At 43.7% G+C, this 21,329-nt stretch overlaps 1 protein-coding gene and 1 pseudogene across 2 annotated transcripts in view; one reads left to right on the top strand and one right to left on the bottom strand.

Moving 5' to 3' along the window:
• The window catches only part of nlgn2a (neuroligin 2a), a gene marked incomplete at both ends in the record, with an annotated part of 77,412 nt that extends 63,245 nt beyond the window's left edge, over positions 1-14,167 (top strand). Inside the window, 4 exons of the mRNA XM_084165821.1 lie at positions 6,545-6,810; positions 7,154-7,307; positions 11,834-12,200; positions 13,336-14,167. Of these exons, the coding sequence (XP_084021947.1) occupies positions 6,545-6,810; positions 7,154-7,307; positions 11,834-12,200; positions 13,336-14,167 (1,619 nt within the window). The remainder of the gene's footprint in view (positions 1-6,544; positions 6,811-7,153; positions 7,308-11,833; positions 12,201-13,335) is intronic.
• Positions 14,168-14,256: 89 nt separating this feature from the next.
• On the bottom strand, positions 14,257-21,322 carry LOC311132560 (annotated as a pseudogene). The gene is made up of 2 exons: positions 20,521-21,322; positions 14,257-14,330 (listed from the first exon to the last, which is right to left on the bottom strand). The product of its transcript is annotated as an uncharacterized misc_RNA (transcript).
• Positions 21,323-21,329: the final 7 nt, after the last annotated feature.

The raw sequence follows: 21,329 nt of genomic DNA, 5'->3' as shown, positions 1-21,329 counted from the left end.
CAAAATCACAGTCTACTTGAACAGAGCAATACTCAATCATGAGGCATCAAAGCCAAAGGAACTGAATAATATTAAGAAATGCTATAGATGGAAGGAAAGTAGTGTTGAAACCTACCAAAAAACTATTAGGAAACAACAAATTCAATCCCTTTTAGACAACTTCCTGGACAAAAACGTTCCACTGTAATAATGAAGGTGTAAACTTGGCAGTAGAAAACCTAAACAGTATATTTGACCTCTCAGCTTTCCTATCAAATCTAAAAATCTCAGAAAACAGAAAACCAAAGAAAAGTAATAACAGTGATAAATGGTTTGATGAAGAATGCAAAAACCTAAGAAAGAAATTGAGAAACCTATCCAACCAAAAAACATAGAGACCCAGAAAACCTGAGCCTACGCCTTCACTATGGTGAAGCACTAAAACAATACAGAAATACACTACGGAAAAAGAAGGAACAGCATGTCAGAAATCAGCTCAATGTAATTGAAGAATCCATAGACTCTAACCACTTCTGGGAAAATTGGAAAACACTAAACAAACAACAACACGAAGAGCTATCTATCCAAAACTGAGATGTATGGGTAAACCACTTCTCCAATCTTTTTGGCCCTATAATAGAGAACAAACAGCAAAAAAATATACATGATCAAATACAAATCTTAGAATCAACTATTAAAGACTACCAGAACCCACTGGATTCTCCAATTACATTGAATGAACTACAGGACAAAATACAAACCCTCCAACCCAAAAAGTCCTGTGGTGTTGATGGTATCCTCAATGAAATGATAAAATATACAGACCACAAATTTCAATTAGCTATACTTAAACTCTTTAACATCATCCTTAGCTCTGGCATCTTCCCCAATATTTGGAACCAAGGACTGATCACCCCAATCCACAAAAGTGGAGACAAATTTGACCCCAATAACTACCGTGGGATATGCGTCAACAGCAACCTTGGGAAAATCCTCTGCATTATCATTAACAGCAGACTAGTTCATTTCCTCAGTGAAAACAATGTACTGAGCAAATGTCAAATTGGCTTTTTACCAAATTACCGTACGACAGACCACGTATTCACCCTGCACACCCTAATTGACAAACAAACAAACCAAAACAAAGGCAAAGTCTTCTCATGCTTTGTTGATTTCAAAAAAGCTTTTGACTCAATTTGGCATGAGGGTCTGCTATACAAATTGATGGAAAGTGGGGGTTGGGGGAAAAACATACGACATTATAAAATCCATGTACACAAACAACAAGTGTGCTGTTAAAATTGGCAAAAAACACACACATTTCTTTCCACAGGGCCGTGGGGTGAGACAGGGATGCAGTTTAAGCCCCACCCTCTTCAACATATATATCAATGAATTGGCGAGGGCACTAGAACAGTCTGCAGCACCCGGCCTCACCCTACTAGAATCTGAAGTCAAATGTCTTCTGTTTGCTGACGATCTGGTGCTTCTGTCACCAACCAAGGAGGGCCTACAGCAGCACCTAGATCTTCTGCACAGATTCTGTCAGACCTGGGCCCTGACAGTAAATCTCAGTAAGACAAAAATAATGGTGTTCCAAAAAAGGTCCAGTTGCCAGGACCACAAATACAAATTCCATCTAGACACCGTTGCCCTAGAGCACACAAAAAACTATACATACCTCGGCCTAAACATCAGCGCCACAGGTAACTTCCACAAAGCTGTGAACAATCTGAGAGACAAGGCAAGAAGGGCCTTCTATGCCATCAAAAGGAACATAAAATTTGACATACCAATTAGGATCTGGCTAAAAATACTTGAATCAGTTATAGAACCCATTGCCCTTTATGGTTCTGAGGTCTGGGGTCCGCTCACCAACCAAGAATTCACAAAATGGGACAAACACCAAATTGAGACTCTGCATGCAGAATTCTGCAAAAACATCCTCCGTGTACAACGTAAAACACCAAATAATGCATGCAGAGCAGAATTAGGCCAATACCCGCTAATTATCAAAATCCAGAAAAGAGCTGTTAAATTCTATAACCACTTAAAAGGAAGCGATTCCCAAACCTTCCATAACAAAGCCATCACCTACAGAGAGATGAACTTGGAGAAGAGTCCCCTAAGTAAGCTTGTCCTGGGGCTCTGTTCACAAACACAAACAGACCCCACACAGCCCCAGGACAACAACAACAACAACACAACTAGACCCAACCAAATCATGAGAAAACAAAAAGAGAATTACTTGACACATTGGAAAGAACAAACAAAAAAACAGAGCAAACTAGAATGCTATTTGGCCCTAAACAGAGAGTACACAGTGGCAGAATACCTGACCACTGTGACTGACCCAAACTTAAGGAAAGCTTTGACTATGTACAGACTCAGTGAGCATAGCCTTGCTATTGAGAAAGGCCGCCGTAGGCAGACCTGGCTCTCAAGAGAAGACAGGCTATGTGCACACCGCCCACAAAATGAGGTGGAAACTGAGCTGCACTTCCTAACCTCCTGCCAAATGTATGACCATATTAGAGACACATATTTCCCTCAGATTACAGAGATCCACAAAGAATTTTAATAAACTCCCTTATCTACTGGGTGAAAAACCACAGTGTGCCATCACAGCTGCAATATTTGTGACCTGTTGCCACAAGAAAAGGGCAACCAGTGAAGAACAAACACCATTGTAAATACAACCCATATTTATGTTTATTTATTTTCCCATTTGTACTTTAACTATTTGCACATTGTTACAACACTGTATATATACATAACATGACATTTGAAATGTCTTTATTCTTTTGAAACTTCTGAGTGTAATGTTTACTGTTAATATTTATTGTTTATTTCACTTTTGTTTACTATCTACTTCACTTGCTTTGGCAATGTTAACACACGTTTCCCATGCCAATAAAGCCCTTAAATTGAATTGAATTGAGAGAGAGAGAGAGAGAGAGAGAGAGAGAGAGAGAGAGAGAGAGAGAGAGAGAGAGAGAGAGAGAGAGAGAGAGAGAGAGAGAGAGAGAGAGAGAGAGAGAGAGAGAGAGAGAGAGAGAGAGAGAGAGAGAGAGAGAGAGAGAGAGAGAGAGAGAGAGAGAGAGGAGAGAGAGAGAGAGAGAGAGAGGAGAGAGAGAGAGAGGAGAGAGAGAGATAGACTCTTTCCGTGTTAGTCTGAGAGGCCCAGGGATGTTCACTGCAGCAGGTCTCAGGCAACACTGAGCTGCTCCTCCTCACTTGGCCCCTCCTCTACCTCTGACCTATATCATATTCTCCATAAAAGGTGACTAGCTGCTTCTCAGAATATGGAGCTGTGATCAGTGAAAAGAAAAAACAGGGAATAGTAAAGGGATGAATAACATCATGAGAAAGTCCATTTTGATTTAACTCTTTATTTGTCTTTATAAGTGACAAATACAATACAATCGTCAACTGCTGGGTACTTTACCCTTTAAGGCCACCTTATTAGAAATAACCAAATCCCTAATATACACAACAGAGATCTAAGTTAAGAGAGGCCAAAAAGAGGCAACTACTCCTCTGCGGCCATTAAACAGTTGTGTTTTGACTTCTAACTCCTCCTCTCTAACCACACCCTTACTAGTGGAGTCTTTTGTTTAGACATGTAGCTAGCTAGCTAGCTAGCTAGCTATAAAAATGAACCATAATGCCAACTCATAACGTTACTACCCTGCATGAATCTACAGGTAGGTAAAGCTTACCAACTAGTTAGGTTCAATGTTAGTTAGCAAGCTAACATTAGGCCATAACTAGCAATGCAAATGGTTCTGAGATATGAATAATATTACTACATAGATCATACACATAACGTTAGTAAGTGAGTCAGCCAGCCAGCTAACGTTAGCTAGCTAGCTAACAGTACATTTTAACTTGCAATGAAAACGACTTTCTGACTAAATTAGAAACTTATAATATCTGAAAATGTAGCTAGCTAGACTCTCTTACCCGTATACATGGATGAACGCTTCTCCCTCTCTGTCACGGATGCCATGGTTGCCCTTAGTTTGAAAATGCAATCCGGAGACAGATGTTTTATACAACAGCCTTCTGTGTAAGTTGACTGAGAACACAGAGAGAGAGAAAGGAGATGAGAGGGTGTATTGTAAGTGTTTCAATCATCACTCTGTGTGTCTCTGTGTCTGAAGATCAACTTGACCGCCATGCAGTAATAACTCATATTTCTGTGTGTGTGTGTGTGCGAGCATGTGCGTGTGTGTGAGTGTACGCGTGTGTACATGCATGCTTTTGTGCGTGTGGGTGCATGAAGGTGTGTGTGTTATTCTATATGTGTGTGTGCATGAGACTGTGAGTAAACAACCTGTACAGTATGTCCTCTCCTCCCCTCACACCCTATCCTTCATGTCCTCTCCTCCCCTCACACCCCAACCTTCATGTCCTCTCCTCCCCTCACACCCCAACCTTCATGTTCTCTCCTCCCCTCACACCCCAACCTTCATGTCCTCTCCTCCCCTCACACCCCAACCTTCATGTTCTCTCCTCCCCTCACACCCTATCCTTCATGTCCTCTCCTCCCCTCACACCCCAACCTTCATGTTCTCTCCTCCCCTCACACCCTATCCTTCATGTCCTCTCCTCCCCTCACACCCCAACCTTCATGTTCTCTCCTCCCCTCACACCCTATCCTTCATGTCCTCTCCTCCCCTCACACCCCAACCTTCATGTTCTCTCCTCCCCTCACACCCTATCCTTCATGTCCTCTCCTCCCCTCACACCCCAACCTTCATGTTCTCTCCTCCCCTCACACCCTATCCTTCATGTCCTCTCCTCCCCTCACACCCCAACCTTCATGTTCTCTCCTCCCCTCACACGCCAACCTTCATGTTCTCTCCTCCCCTCACACCATAACCTTCATGTTCTCTCCTGCCCTCACACCCTAACCTTCATGTTCTCTCCTCCCCTCACACCATAACCTTCATGTTCTCTCCTCCACTCACACCCCAACCTTCATGTTCTCTCCTCCCCTCACACCCCAACCTTCATGTTCTCTCCTCCCCTCACACCATAACCTTCATGTTCTCTCCTCCCCTCACACCCCAACCTTCATGTTCTCTCCTGCCCTCACACCATAACCTTCATGTTCTCTCCTCCCCTCACACCATAACCTTCATGTTCTCTCCTCCCCTCACACGCTAACCTTCATGTCCTCTGTCATCTCTCGTCTTGCCATTGACTTGTCTCCTCTGCTGCCACTCACCAATACATTGCAACCTGACCTCTGTGCTGTCAAACCCATGTTCGTCATCATCATCGTCATCTAACCCCAGCCCTCCAGACTACTCCTCCACCTGTCACTCAAAGCCCCCGGGCCGCCAGGTAAGGAATGCTGCCGCTCCCCTCGAAGAACGCCAATCAAGTCATCCCACCACTCAACAAATCAACTGTGACATGATACACATGAGTTTATGGAGGAGAGGTGAATGGGAGAGGAGGGGAGGGGAAGGGGGGATACAGATCGTTATGATGAGAGAGGCGGAGGGGGGAGATGGTGAGGAGAGGTAGAGGAAGGGAATATGCACTGAGAGAGGGATAGAGTAAAGAAGTTAATTGATTGTTATGATTTAGGATGAAATGTATATGGTCCCTTTTGTCACTCGTCTATTTCAGCCTTGATCGCTCTCACTTCTCTCAAACATTCTCACCCCACTCTTCAACTCCCTCTCCTTCTCTCCCCCCGCCCACCCTTTCTCTCTCTCTTCCTCTCTCTCTGTCTCTCTCTCTCTCCTCTATGAGGAGTAATGCTGAGGTAGCAGGTAGGGTTAGCTCGTGTCTGAGCGATACTCTCCTTAAAAGACTCCCTGGGAAAAAAAAGAGGATCTGCTCTGCGTCACTGCTTAATAATTCACCAGGAATCTACAGGGGAGGAAAGGAGTGCGGAGGAAGAGAGCGAGACGAAGGAGGAAGACTAGGGAGGGATGAGAGCTCCCTCCTGTAACGAGGCACCACAGTAGTTCGTTTTCACCACAGGACAGACGGAGAGAAAAAGAAAAGAGCGAGAGGGAGAGAAATCTGTGGAAAAGAGGAAGGAAAAGTTTATTTAAGAAGCAGACTGTGTAGTCCCCCATTGATTTACCAGTCTGGGCTGTATCATATAATTTAAAGTCTGAGACTGTTGGAGTTAGAAGCACATTACTTTTTCTCTGATTTGTTACAGTGAGGAAGATATAGGAAATACATAGACAAATCTGTGTAGGGTAAAGGGAACAAACTTTTACAACCTAAGTATTCTCAATCCCTTCCCCAAGTCTGAACTTTTCAGGTTGTTGAAAGTACAATATTAACTTCTCTCTTCCGTAAAGAAAGGAGGCAATGAGAGGATTCCACGTTAGACTATTGAGATGCACCCATGGCTGCTACTCCAGTAACCTAACATGTTTAGCACACTTTGATGAAAAATGTCCGCTCACCTTTTCCTTACGTATAGGATCTTATTTTTGTCCAGCTCTTGATATTACATTGGATGTTCATAAAACCTCCTCCTTTCAGATTCACTAGTCTAACTTCTTCCACTCTCTCTCTCCTCCAGGATTGTTCCAGAGGGCCATAGCCCAGAGTGGCTCAGCCATCTCCAGCTGGTCGGTCAACTACCAGCCCCTGAAGTACACTAAGATCCTGGCCCGGAAGGTGGGTTGTAGCCACTCAGAGACAGCAGAGTTGGTGGACTGCCTGAGGAAGAAGAACTTCAGGGAGCTGGTGGATCAGGACATCCAGCCGGCCCGCTACCACATCGCCTTCGGACCCGTTGTGGACGGAGACGTGGTGCCGGACGACCCTGAGATACTCATGCAGCAGGTGGGTTGGGTGGAGGAAGGGTGTGTGTGTGTGTGTGTGGGTGCGTGCTTGTATATTAGTCACAGCTCTCTGACTGCAGAGACAGAGGTACTTTATTGGTTGTGATGAAATCCCAAGCCTAGATTGACCAAGGGTAAAATGTAAAAATATAAAGGTTATGATAAGACATTACTGTAATTGTTAAGTGTAATTGAAGACAGTTTCATATTTTAGGCTTTTTGGTGTTTATTGCTCTTTTTAAGGTGCCCAAAGTGCTTTAAATTTTATGGGGCAGCACAACTCATCTCATCCACGTCTAATGCATTTATGCACCTAACGTGTCCTTCCCTTTTTCTGCCACTAGGGGGAGTTCCTGAACTATGACATCCTGATAGGAGTGAACCAGGGAGAGGGGCTCAAGTTTGTAGATGACAGTGAAGACAACGATGGGATCTCAGCTGCAGCGTTCGACTACACCATCTCTAACTTTGTGGACAATCTCTATGGCTATCCTGAGGGTAAGGGTCTCTATGTACCTATAAAAAATGTTAATGTACAGCTTTTTATAAAGTATTGTGTAACAATATAATGAGTCAATATACAGTACCAGTCAAAAGTTTGGATACACCTACTCATTCAAGGGTTTTTCTTTATTTTTACTATTTTCTACATTGTAGAATAATAGTGAAGACATCAAAACTATGAAATAACACATATGGAATCATGTAGTAACCAAAATAGGGTTAAACAAATCAAAATATACTTTATACACTGCTCAAAGAAATAAAGGGAACACTAAAATAACACATCCTAGATCTGAATGAATGAAATAATCTTATTAAATACTTTTTTCTTTACATAGTTGAATGTGCTGACAACAAAAGCACACAAAAATTATCAATGGAAATCAAATTATCAACCCATGGAGGTCTGGATTTGGAGTCACCCTCAAAATTAAAGTGGAAAACCACACTACAGGCTGATCCAACTTTGATGTAATGTACTTAAAATAAGTCAAAATGAGGCTCAGTAGTGTGTGTGGCCTCCACGTGCCTGTATGACCTCCCTACAACGCCTGGGCATGCTCCTGATGAGGTGGCGGATGGTCTCCTGAAGGATCTCCTCCCAGACCTGGACTAAAGCATCCGCCAACTCCTGGACAGTCTGTGGTGCAACGTGGCGTTGGTGGATGGAGCGAGACATGATGTCCCAGATGTGCTCAATTGGATTCAGGTCTGGGGAACGGGCGGGCCAGTCCATAGCATCAATGCCTTCCTCTTGCAGGAACTGCTGACACACTCCAGCCACATGAGGTCTAGCATTGTCTTGCATTAGGAGGAACCCAGCGCCAACCGCACCAGCAATTGGTCTCACAAGGGGTCTGAGGATCTCATCTCGGTACCTAATGGCTCTCAGGCTACCTCTGGCGAGCACATGGAGGGCTGTGCGGCCCCCCAAATAAATGCCACCCCACACCATGACTGACCCACCGCCAAACCGGTCATGCTGGAGGATGTTGCAGGCAGCAGAACGTTCTCCATGGCGTCTCCAGACTCTGTCACGTCTGTCACATGTGCTCAGTGTGAACCTGCTTTCATCTGTGAAGAGCACAGGGCGCCAGTGGCGAATTTGCCAATCTTGGTGTTCTCTAGCAAATGCCAAACGTCCTGCACAGTGTTGGGCTGTAAGCACAACCCCCACCTGTGGACGTCGAGCCCTCATAACACCCTCATGGAGTCTGTTTCTGACCGTTTGAGCAGACACATGCACATTTGTGGCCTGCTGGAGATAATTTTGCAGGGCTCTGGCAGTGCTCCTCCTGCTCCTCCTTGCACAAAGGCGGAGGTAGCAGTCCTGCTGCTGGGTTGTTGCCCTCCTACGGCCTCCTCCACGTCTCCTGATGTACTGGCCTGTCTCCTGGTAGTGCCTCCATGCTCTGGACACTACGCTGACAGACACAGCAAACCTTCTTGCCACAGCTCGCATTGATGTGCCATCCTGGATGAGCTGCACTACCTGAGCCACTTGTGTGGGTTGTAGACTCCGTCTCATGCTACCACTAGAGTGAAAGCACCGCCAGCATTCAAAAATGACCAAAACATCAGCAAGGAAAAATAGGAACTGAGAAGTGGTCTGTGGTCACCACCTGCAAAACCAGTCCTTTATTGGGGGTGTCTTGCTAATTGCCTATAATTTCCACCTTTTGTCTATTCTATTTGCACAACAGCATGTGACATTTATTGTAAATCAGTGTTGCTTCCTAAGTGGACAGTTTGATTTCACAGAAGTGTGATTGACTTGGAGTTACATTGTGTTGTTTAAGTGTTCCCTTTATTTTTTTGAGCAGTGTATATTAGATTCTTCACAGTAGCCACCCTTTGCCTTGATGACAGCTTTGCACACTCTTGGCATTCTCTCAACTAGTTTCACCTGGAATGCTTTTCCAACAGTCTTGAAGGAGTTCCCACATATGCTGAGCACTTGTTGGCTGCTTTTCCTTCACTCTGCGATCCAACTCATCCCAAACCCTCTCAATTGGGTTGAGGTTGGGTGATTGTGGAGGCCAGGTCATCTGATGCAGCACTCCATCACTCTCCTTCTTGGTCAAATAGCCCTTACACAGCCTGGAGGTGGGTTGGGTCATTGTCCTGTTAAAAAACAAGCAAGTCTCTTCTTATTATTGGTGTCCTTTAGTAGTGGTTTCTTTGCAGCAATTTGACCATGAAGGCCAGATTCACGCAGTCTCCTCTGAACAGTTGATGTTGAGATGTGTCTGTTACTTGAACTCTGTGAAGCATTTATTTGGGCTGCAATTTCTGAGGCTGGCAACTCTAATGAACTTATCCTCTGTAGCAGAGGAAACTCTGGGTCTTCCTTTCCTGTGGCGGTCCTCATGAGAGTCAGTTTCATAATAGCGCTTGATGGTTTTTGCGACTGCACATGAAGAAACTTTCAAAGTTGTTTAAATGTTCCGGATTGACTGACCTTCATGTCTTGAAGTAATGATGGACTGTCGTTTCTCTTTGCTTATTTTAGCTGTTCTTGCCATAATATGGACTTGGTCTTTTACCAAATAGGGCTATCTTCTGTATACCACCCCTACCTTGTCACAACACAACTGATTGGCTCAAACGCATTAAGAAGGAAATAATTTCCACAAATTAACTTTTAAGAAGGCACACCTGTTAATTGAAATGCATTCCAGGTGACTACATCATGAAGCTGGTTGAGAGAATGCCAAGAATGTGCAAAGCTGTCATCAAGGCAAAGAGTGGCTGCTTCTTGGGTAAATCTCATAAGAGCTTTCCACACCTGTATTGTGCAATAGTTTCCCATTATTATTTTCAATATTCTTCAAGCTCTGTGAAGGTGTTGGGGATTCATGGCTAGATAGCAATTATCAAGTCTTGCCATCGATGTTCAAGCAGATTTATATCCAAACTGTAACTTGGCCACTCAGGAACATTCACTGTCTTCTTAGTAAGCAACTCCAGTGTAGCTTTGGCTTTGTTTTGTAGATTATTGTCCTGCTGAAAGGTGATTTCCTCTGGTGTAAAGCAGACTGAAGCAGGTTTTCCTCTAGGATTTGCCTGTGCTTAGCTCCATCCCGTTTCTTTTCATCCTAAAAAACATATTTCTTTGCCAATGTCAGGCATACCCATACCATAATGCAGCCACCACCATGCTTGAATTTAAGGAGGCAGTTACTCAGTATGATATTGTGTTGGATTTGCCCCAAACATAAGGCTTTGCATTTAGGCCAAAAAGTGTATTCCTTTGGTGTGTTTTTTTTGCAGGATTACTTTAGTGCCTTGTTGCATACATATGCATGTTATGGAATATTAATATTCTGTATATTTGTATTCTTCTTTTCACTCTGTCATTATTGTGGAGTCACTACAATGTTGTTGATCCATCCTCAGTTTTTTCCCATCACAGCCATTGAACTCTGTAGCTGTTTTAAAATCACCAAAGGCCTCATGGTGACATCCCTAAGCAGTTTCCTTCCTTTCCTGCAGCTCAGTTCAGAAGGATGACTGCATCTTTGATGTGTCTGGGTGGTTTAATACATAATCCACAGCATAATTATTAACTTGACCATGCTTAAAGATGTATTCAATGTCTGATTTGTTATTGTTACCCATCTACCCATCTACCTATGTATGGCGGACAGAGGAGCCATTCAAAAATCATGTCAACCCATATTATTTCACACAGAGTGAGTCCATATAACTTATTATGTGATTTGTTAAGCCACATTTTACTTCTTAATTAATCTAGGCTTGCCTAAACAAAGGGAGTGAATACTTATGCAACAACTATATTTAATTGGTATTAATTTTTAAAGATTTGTAGAATTTTCTTTTCACTTTGACATTATGGAGTATGTTGTGTCAATTACAAAAAAGGACAATTAAATCTATTTCAATCCCACTTCGTAACGCAACAAAAATGTGAAAAAAGTTCAAGGGCGTGTATACTTTCTATAGGCACTGTATATGACCACTAGAGAGGAACAGTGTTTCCCAAAGCCAAGTTATTTGGTTTACTATTTGGTAAAATCTTCTATTCAAACTTTAATTCACTAACATCTTTCTTTTTCTCTGACTCCTCCCTTTATCTTTCCCTCTCTTAACCCTCACTCTCAATTTATCTTTCCCTCTCTTAACCCTCGCTCTCAATTTATCTTTCCCTCTCTTAATCCTCGCTCTCAATTTATCTTTCCCTCTCTTAATCCTCGCTCTCAATTTATCTTTCCCTCTCTTAACCCTCGCTCTCAATTTATCTTTCCCTCTCTTAACCCTCGCTCTCAATTTATCTTTCCCTCTCTTAACCCTCGCTCTCAATTTATCTTTCCCTCTCTTAACCCTCGCTCTCAATTTATCTTTCCCTCTCTTAACCCTCGCTCTCAATTTATCTTTCCCTCTCTTCCTTTTGCTTATTATCTCTCTACGTCTCTTTCTGTCCATGTCTCATACCTGATCTTGCTCTCGTCTCACACCTCCCCCTCTCTTCCTCCCATCCTCCCTCTCCTCCCCTCTAGGTAAGGACATCCTAAGGGAGACCATTAAGTTCATGTACACCGACTGGGCCGACCGTGACAACGGAGACATGAGGAGAAAAACCCTCCTCGCCCTGTTCACGGACCACCAGTGGGTGGCACCGGCGGTGGCCACGGCCAAACTGCACGCCGAGTTCCAGTCTCCCGTTTACTTCTACACCTTCTACCACCACTGTCAGACGGAGACGCGGCCGGAGTGGGCGGACGCGGCCCACGGGGATGAGATTCCCTACGTGTTCGGGGTGCCAATGATCGGAGCCACCGACCTCTTCCCCTGCAACTTCTCTAAGAATGATGTCATGCTCAGTGCTGTAGTCATGACGTACTGGACTAACTTCGCTAAGACCGGGTAAGTGGTTGTGGGTAGGTGGTAGGTTGGCAGGTGGTTGTGGGTAGGTGGTAGGTTGGTAGGTGGTAGGTGGTTGTGGGTAGGTTGTAGGTTGGTAGGTGGTAGGTGGTTGTGGGTAGGTAATAGGTTGGTATGTGGTAGGTTGGTAGGTGGTAGGTTGGTAGGTGGTAGAAGATAGAGGGTAGGAATGGTGTTTTGGTTTGTTCTCCCTCTTGAGGACTATTTCATTTAGGGCTCTATTCAATCCTTAGTGCTGAATATCCACTTTATAGCGCGATTGACAATTCATGGCAATGTTCCCGCGGTCGCGGTGACTGCATTCAGGGTAAACACTGCATATTTCGGCTCAATCGGAAACTACCATAACATTTTTATGCAGATCTTCCGTGATACAGTACTTCGGTTATACGGTTTGAATCGAGACCCCCATGTCTATGATTTGCAGCCCTAACAAGAGTATCATACTGTATGTAAAAAGCTAAATTCAATTTCTTTTGATTTTGAATTTATAAAAAATGTAAATGTTTGTTTGTATCAAATTCATGAGGTTATTTAGCAGTGAAATATACACTGAGTGTACAAAACAATAAGAGCACCCCCCCTCAGAACAGCTTCAATTCGGGCATGGACTTTACAAGGTGTCGAAAGCTTTCCACCGGGATGCTGGCCCATGTTGACTTCAATGCTTCCCACAGTTCTGTCAAGTTGGCTGGATGTCCTTTGGGTGGTGGACCATTCTTGATACACACAGGAAACTGTTGAGCGTGAAAAATCGAGCAGCGTTGCAGTTCTTGACACAAACCGGTGCGCCTGGCACCTACTACCATACCCCATTCAAAGGCACTTAAATATTTTGTCTTGCCCATTCACCCTCTGAATGGCACACATACACAATCCATGTCTCAATTGTCTCTGCCTAAAAATCCTTCTTTAACCTGTCTCCTCCCCTTCATCTACACTGATTGAAGTGGATTTAACAATAAGAGATCATAGCTTTCACCTGGATTCACCTGGTCAGTCTGTCACGGAAAGAGCAGGTGTCCTTAATGTTTTGTACACTCAGTGTATGTATGTAATAACTTATCTAAATTTGATTGAAATCACCTGAGTGAGATTCATTCTCTTTCCCCTCCAGAGACCCCAATCTGCCAGTGCCTCAGGACACCAAGTTCATCCACACCAAGCCCAACCGCTTCGAAGAGGTCATCTGGACAAAGTTCAACTCCAAGGACAAGCAGTACCTCCACATCGGCCTGAAGCCCCGCGTCCGAGACAACTACCGGGCCAACAAGGTGGCCTTCTGGCTGGAGCTAGTCCCTCATCTACACTCCCTCCATGAAGTCTTGAACCCCACCACTACCAGGCTACCTCCAGGCAGCACTCACCCCCCCGGGGGCCCCTGGAAGCCCAAACCCCGCACCACGGGCCACCCCTACCCCACCTTCCCCGACCCCGTGGAGCCCTACGGATCAGAGCGGCCCAGACTGGATCTCTTTCCCGGTGACACGCGGGATTATTCCACAGAGCTGTCGGTGACAGTGGCAGTGGGGGCGTCGCTACTCTTCCTCAACATCCTGGCGTTCGCCGCGCTCTACTACAAGCGGGACAAGCGGCAGGAGATGCGGCGCCACCGGCTGTCTCCACAGCGCCACGGCGGGCCCGCCAACGACCTGGCGCACAGCCAGGAGGAAGAGATCATGTCCCTGCAGATGAAGCACTCGGAGCACGACCCCCACCACGACATGGAGCCCCTCCGGCCCCACGACATCCTGCGGCCCGCCTGCCCGCCCGACTACACCCTGGCCCTGCGGAGGGCCCCGGACGACGTGCCCCTCATGACCCCAAACACCATCACCATGATCCCCAGCACCATCACCGGCATGCAGCCCCTCCACCCCTTCAACACCTACCCCAGCACCGGCCACAACAACACCCTGCCCCACCCCCACTCCACCACACGTGTATAGTAGAGCTACAGCTCCCCCTGGGGGACCGGAGGACCAACTACACACTCTGGTTTACCTCTATTGGATCTCTATGGATATCTCTCTCTCTCTTACTCTCTGTTTCTCCAACCGTCAGCCTGCTGCCCTGATGCTGTGTTCTTCCTACAGTGGAAGTGCAGCTGAACTGCAGGGGCAGCAGGTGTTATTGGGGGCGTTGAGACATTTAGAAACTATTTTGAGGGGGTCTCGTATTCTCTGATTCTCTGACCCCGACAGCCCCCAAACCTTCACAGGACGATCCTCTGGCTCTTGCTGTGCATTTCATTTTGTCATTTTTTCATCAAACTTTTTCTCAGTTTCTGTGCTGTAATAGGGTTGGGGACAGAGGAGGTTGGTGGGAGGAGCTATAGGAGGACGGGGTCATTGTAATGGCTGGAATGGGATGGATGGAACAGAGTCAAATATGTGGTTTCCATATGTTTGATGTGTTTGATACCGTTCCATAATTACATTCCAGCCATTACAACGAGCCCGTCCTCCTATAGCTCCTCCCAACAGCCTCCACTGGTTGGGGATAGTTTTTTGGGGTGTGGGGTAAAGGGGTTGGCTCCCTTTCCTTCTGATATATTGGAAACCTCTATCTCTCTACTCATCTCATCTGCTTACTTGATATAGTGTCTTCTCTTTTCTGCACCCCTCTCTTTCCCTCCTCTGTAGTTCTAAACCAACCTGTTTTATACAAGGCGTACAGGACATATATCATGAAAATATTGGTATTCTGATATCGTCTTTCTACCAGCATTCTTGGTGCCAAGTACTGTGTTGTTTTCCCATAGGAGGGGAACTGAGATAGAATCAAGAGTGTTGAGCTGTATCAAGATAGCCTACTTACTGTGTGTTCATGAAAAGTGCCAAACTGGCCTATCTTGTGCTTTTTTCGTTATCTTTTTTCAATGTTTGTTTGTTTGATTGATTGTTGCTTTCGGTTCTTATTTTTTGTGGAAAGATTTTTAAATATATAGATATATAGACATACATATAGTTATATATAAATGTGTACAAAGAAGAAAATATCCTAAATGGTTTTCTCAATGGGGATCTATGCATGAATTATTTTAAAAACCGATAATGGGGAAAGGATACTGGATAGTCAATATTCACACACACATCTCCTGTTTTAAACTATTTCTATCTCAATTTCAGATGCTTTTTCTTCATATTTTATTTTCTGCAAGGGAAAAAAAACTGGAGGCACGTCACAAAACCACTGCAGCGGTGCTTCATTCATTTTCAACATTATCCTTTACAACAACGAAAAACCTGACTGGACCAAACATGAATAAAAACAATTATTATACACATTGATTATCCAACACATTGCTCATGTTGGTCATCTCCCATCCTTATTGCTTCCTATCTACTATTGCACTACAGACTACATGCTACCCCAAACAAATCAACTACCCCAGTAAATCAAATCAATCTTTATTTATATAACACATTTCATACAAAGCGAGTGCAATCCAATGCACTTTACAGAAAGAACACTAAACAGAAAAGAAACAAGACTACATTTCAATCACATAAAGACCAATTTCTCTGTCTCACATCCTCCTCCTGCTTTGCTATCATCAAGCCAGGGCCCCTGAGGGCCCCTCTTATGTAATGTGAGTTATTGGTGCCACTGTAGCAGCTCTGTCTTTGTCTCGTAATAACCAGGCCATCCACTGAGCCTTGGGCCCCTGTCTCTCTGTGACTCATTATGGCAGGCATGGAAGCCATAGACTGCCACTGAAATGGCATCCAATTCCCTATATAGTGCACTACTGTGGCCAGTCAGGCCAAAAGTAGTGCACTATATAGGGAATAGGGTGCCATTTTGGACAAAGTCCTAGAGGTATTGGTGTCCATTATGCTCAGGCCAAAAGAAGTGCACTATATAGGGAATAGGGTGCCCTAGAGGTATTGACGCTGCAGGTAGACCTATTGTTTATCATGTGAAACCTGCCAGGCTTAAGGTTCTCAGAGGTCCTGGGTGGGAAGGTCCATACAGTAAAGTATTGGATCCTCAGATCACATGACTTTCCTAATGATGTTACAATGGAGGAGAGAAAAGGACAGGTAGTTCTCAATCTCCCTCTTTCTTTCACACACTCTATCCTTCTCTCCTCCCGTCTTCGCCTCGATTTCTAGCACATACATATGCTGTTTGATGAACGTCTGTGCGCGTGTGTACATGTCAGCACACAGGGGCATGGGTAATCGGAGTGCAGAGAGAGCGATGGAGGGAGATGGAGTGTGTGTGAGAGACAGACAGACATCTCATATCAGAGGCTCATCCCCAATGATACGAAACCCCACTCCCAAAATAACATTCCTCCAACTGCTTACACACACACTCCTCCATTCTTCCTCTCATTCTATTTTCCCCATCCCTTTCTCCTTTCCTCCACCAGTAAACACCCTTTTGATTCAAGACTGCTGTACATGCAATATCACTAACTAAATTTGTGGAAAGTTGAGAGTAGAAGTCGCAGACTTTTCAACTCGTAACTTCACTATGTACTGTCATTGAGCCCTGCATCTCCTGACCCTTCACCCCTGACCCCTCACCCTGCTGACTCTGTTGTTCTCACATCCCCTTAGCTCCACTGCTGTACATTGAACTCTAAGCACACGGAGGAAAGACTGGGGTCTATCAGGCAGGCCAGGGTCTGGGATAACAGAGCTGGGAAGAGGACGGGGAGTAAGAGGTCCTTAGACCAATGGACAGCAAAGTGATCTGCTGTTTTTTCTCTTCTTTCCTTTTTTTGAACAGGGAGGGGCACGTAAAAGTCAAGGGAAAGCCTATTGATAACACCCCCGTCCGTAATGCTATGACATGGCCAGCAGAGGGGGCTGATGGGTGAATGTGATTAATCCAACTGAACTGTAGAGCTGTGTGTGAACTCACAGTGCACTGTAGAATCCTCGATGGGAAACCGTTAGCGACAGTGTTGTCTCTGCTTGTGTTTAGCTTTAGACATTTCTTTGGTTACTATTTTATTACTGCTTGAAGGTGGGGGTGTGTGAGAGAACACACATTGGTATAGTCAGATACTCTGTGTTGTCCTACTGAGTGAGACAGTGTGTGGTGGGGAAATAGGGGAGGTGATCCGCTGCACAATATACCGTAACAAAGACTGGGGTTGTGTATGTGGAATCGGAGGGAGTCAGTGGACTTACATCCTGGAACTTTTCTCTCTGCTACAGACATGGACTTAATATAAGATGTGCTATTGGACTCAAAGATGTAACCTGGGAGAGAGCCCCAAAGCCTCCAAGTCATCATCACAGCCTTAAACAAAGGGGAAAGGGTGTGAGATGTGACTGGGACAGTGGACAGACTAGGGCACCGACATCTTATTTCAGCTGTGGAAACAATCGGATACATCTATCTGTCCTATCAAGTCTTTGTGCCATTAGATCCTAGTGAACTTTTTTATCCTGTGAATAAGAGGGCAATGGAAGATCGCAGAGGAAACTAGTACTACTACAAATACAACACAACAAAACTTCAACCAATAGAGCGACAGATGCTATTTCCTTTTTTCGGTTATTTTCCTTGTCTATTTTATATGCTTACACACTAGAGGGCGCCATGGTGACACAACCGCCATAACAACCTACCTTTCCTCTGAACATTCTGAATGTGGAGGAATACAGCGTTTTGCGACAGAAAGGAGCAAAACTGTACATTTTTAAGTGTAAGAACAAACAGACAAAAATATTTGTAAATATAACGTTTCTTGTTTGTTTTTTCGAGTGAATGAATGACATGACTTTGTGACAACAACAGAGACAACAGGTGCAAGTTGAAAAGGGCCCTCCAGCTAGTATTGTATGTTAACTGTACGCCATTTTAATGTATTCGCTCGTGAACTCTTTCGAAAGATTCAGGAAAGTGGGTTTCTAGTTCTATTAGTTATTTCAGTGCATGTAACTAACAAAGTTGTTCAGAAGTGGATAGACAATGGACATTCAGAACAAAGGCATAAAGAGTTGTCTTTGTAGCATCTTGACTACTCAACCTGTGTAAGCACTAAGCAAACACCGTAGCAGGGATACTGACCCATTCTCATTCTATGCTGTTGGTTATAGGGTCTCTCCCACATTCAAATGGGACATGCATAACTGCAGGCCTGTATTAGCTGTGTACCACGCCAGCCTATCTGGATGATGCAGCACACCTTAAAGGTGGAATCTTTCACTTCCACCACCCATGTGGCAACTACAAACATAGTCAAGAAGCAAAAAAGTCATCTCTACCCCTGTGTACAAACCTTTAAAAACATCCTTGTGGCTTTTTCAATTTGTATATTCACTCCCTGTTGACTTTCGTACTGTTGTGTAGCCGCAGAACCACAGGGAGACAGAGAAACAATGGCTTTTTGTAACCTAAGATGCCTATGATCTAGCCTGTTCCCAGATCTGTTTGTGCCGTCTTGCCAACTCCTACGGTCATTGTCGCGACTAGGAGTTCACAAGACAGCACAAACAGATCTGGGAGCAGGCTACATCTTATCCTCATCGGAAATCACATACGGGTGGATACACCCCCTGAATACACTGTGTTACGTACAAAATGCGTCCTGTTCATGTAGGTTGTGCAATCTCTACTACAGTGACCTCATCATAAGCTATTGGTACACCTAAGCTTGCCTTCCAGGTGGAAAACTGCATGACAAGGCATGTACATAGGTAGTGTGTGTGTATATGTGAGAGCATGTGTTAGGATAGCTCATTTGGTGTGAATGTGTAGGTGTGGACTCCATTTTGTTGTAGCCTTAGTTAGGACTAATGCAGAGGGAGCTGATATCTATAGTGTTAGTTTAATATGACTTTGAAACAATTGACCCGACCAAATAAATCCATATTGGATTTTAATGTATCATTCCCTGCACAAGAAGAAAGTCATAATTTTTGGTGCACAACCAATTTTGTTAACAGTGTTCAATGATAAAAGCCACATCAGTTATAAAGCAGTTGTCTCAATTTTATAGATTTGCCAGAGTGATGCTCTGTTAAACACCTGTTCTGAACTAAAAGGTAGAACATAACAATGTTTCATGTAGTTGAATTTCCTGCCTTGCTCGTGACTACATGTCATGGTTGACCTTCAAAACAGAGAAATGGTTGTCTATGGTATGGTCTAGGTACCCGAGAGTCCAGTTATACTGAAGCACATGACCAATAACCCTGGGAAACATTCTGAGCTGGGTGTCAGTTAGGCCTGCATAGTCAAATTTGCACCTGTTGTCTTGTTTTTACTTTCTTTGTTGAATTCAGAAACCCAAGCCATGAGATGAAGAAAACATGTTAATAATGGATTTTAAAAACATATTATAATTAAAAAAAGTAAAGTAAAACTATATAAATAAGGTGATGATATTTGTTTACTTTAGAAGTTATGATACACTGTATGCTGGGATTCTGATGTGGGGAACATTAAAGACATTCATAGCCAGACGGTCGACTATGCTTCTTCATTGACCTACTGCACCCGTTCAACTCCATTTAGAACACAGCTTTTTCATTAAAAACAATGTGATTATTGGAATACATCAGTGGAATACCACTACCTTGCCAATATGTTACATCAAGAAACTTGTGAGAACTTGTTTTTATACTGCTTTGAGGTAATAAGACTAGTAAATATTCAGCTAATATTAATAAGTGCGGCTTTCTTACAGAGAAGCGAACAGACAAGCAAACTTGAATACGTTTATTTTAATTTCTAACTGTTTGAAAAATGGAAGTGTTTATGTACATTACAATCTAAGAGAACATTGCCCTTTTGAAAAATTACACTTTTCAACACTTGACTGAATCAAATCAGAATCAGTCATAGGGTAATAACAATGCGTGGTTTGATCCAACTTAACAAAATTACATTAAAATGAAATGTTAACCCTACTCACCAAAACTAAGTAAAAACAAATGTGTCAAGAAAACATTTATTTTCTAAATATGACCATTTGGATTCTCAAAACGTATAAGGCATGAATAAAATGAAGTAACTTTTAAACTTTGTTTACTTACATAATTGAAATTATTAAGCATTGAAAAATGTATTTAGCATCAGACCCTAGTATCCTAGGTAGACTGAGTCACGCTCAGTTCATGGAATAAGTATTCTGTAAATTGCTTTTAAGCAATGCACATAACACCCACAATGTTGTTTGGCCAGTAGCAAAGGCCAAGTGCAAGACATATCATACCAGCTACCATTCCATGGCTTTTTTTTATAGAGTGCCTATTCTGCTTATAGTTTACTGGAAAAATCCCAGAGAGGAGAATTGAACAATTTCTGGACCCAGAGAGTTGGTGACTACTGTAAGTCTGAGACAGGTTGGTGAACAACGCAGCTTTCTTCTGACACTGATCATGTCCATTGAACAAGTATTTGAAGTCTGCCAAGTAAATACCTTTGAACTGATCAAGGCACCAACGAGGATTGTTGTCATGTATGAACTGTTCATTCAGTTTCTGGAAGATCCTGGCTGCAAACCCACAAATGTGCAATTTGATGTTGTTCAAATGTGAGGCTTGTGTCCAGGTCCTAGTTGGCATCCAACTTCTCTTCAATCAGGTGCAGAATCTCTTGAATGTATGTGTCATGTCATGGTAGTCTTTTCTTTTCAACCTTCGAGCACAAACGCTTTGCATTTAGCTATAAGTTTGTCTGCCTTGGCTTGGGTTTTCCTTGTGTGCTCATCCACGTAAAAAACAATCAATTTCTTGAAGAACCCTGCTGGAAAGATTTTGATGGGGTTCTGTTGCATAATCTTCAAGTCTCACTTTGTTCAGCTTTTCATTCACTGAACCTCCCATCTGCACCATGTTGGACTGAAGCTGGTTGAAAACATTACGTCCTGTGGCCTCAATCCTACAAAGTTACAGCTCTTGCACGGTTTCCTCCCACACCTTTTCAAATTCTCTGTCAAGGTCAGGAAACAGATTTAGACTCTTTCTACAGTTGACACACAACTTGATGTAGGCATCAGCCACCAGGCTGTCTCTGAAGCTGGAGATGACATTTCCGTACTTCACAGAATTCCAGAGGCTTTTGATCCACTCCAGTAAGTCCATGTTGTTGTTCCCAGAGGCTTCATAGATCTGGAAGACCTTGATCATGTTTTTG

This window comes from Coregonus lavaretus, assembly GCF_964263955.1.
Source record: "Coregonus lavaretus genome assembly, chromosome: 7".
Taxonomy (NCBI): Eukaryota; Metazoa; Chordata; class Actinopteri; order Salmoniformes; family Salmonidae; genus Coregonus; species Coregonus lavaretus.
The sequence above is the reverse complement of the archived record's forward strand: the minus strand, read 5'-3'. Positions and strand labels throughout refer to the sequence as shown.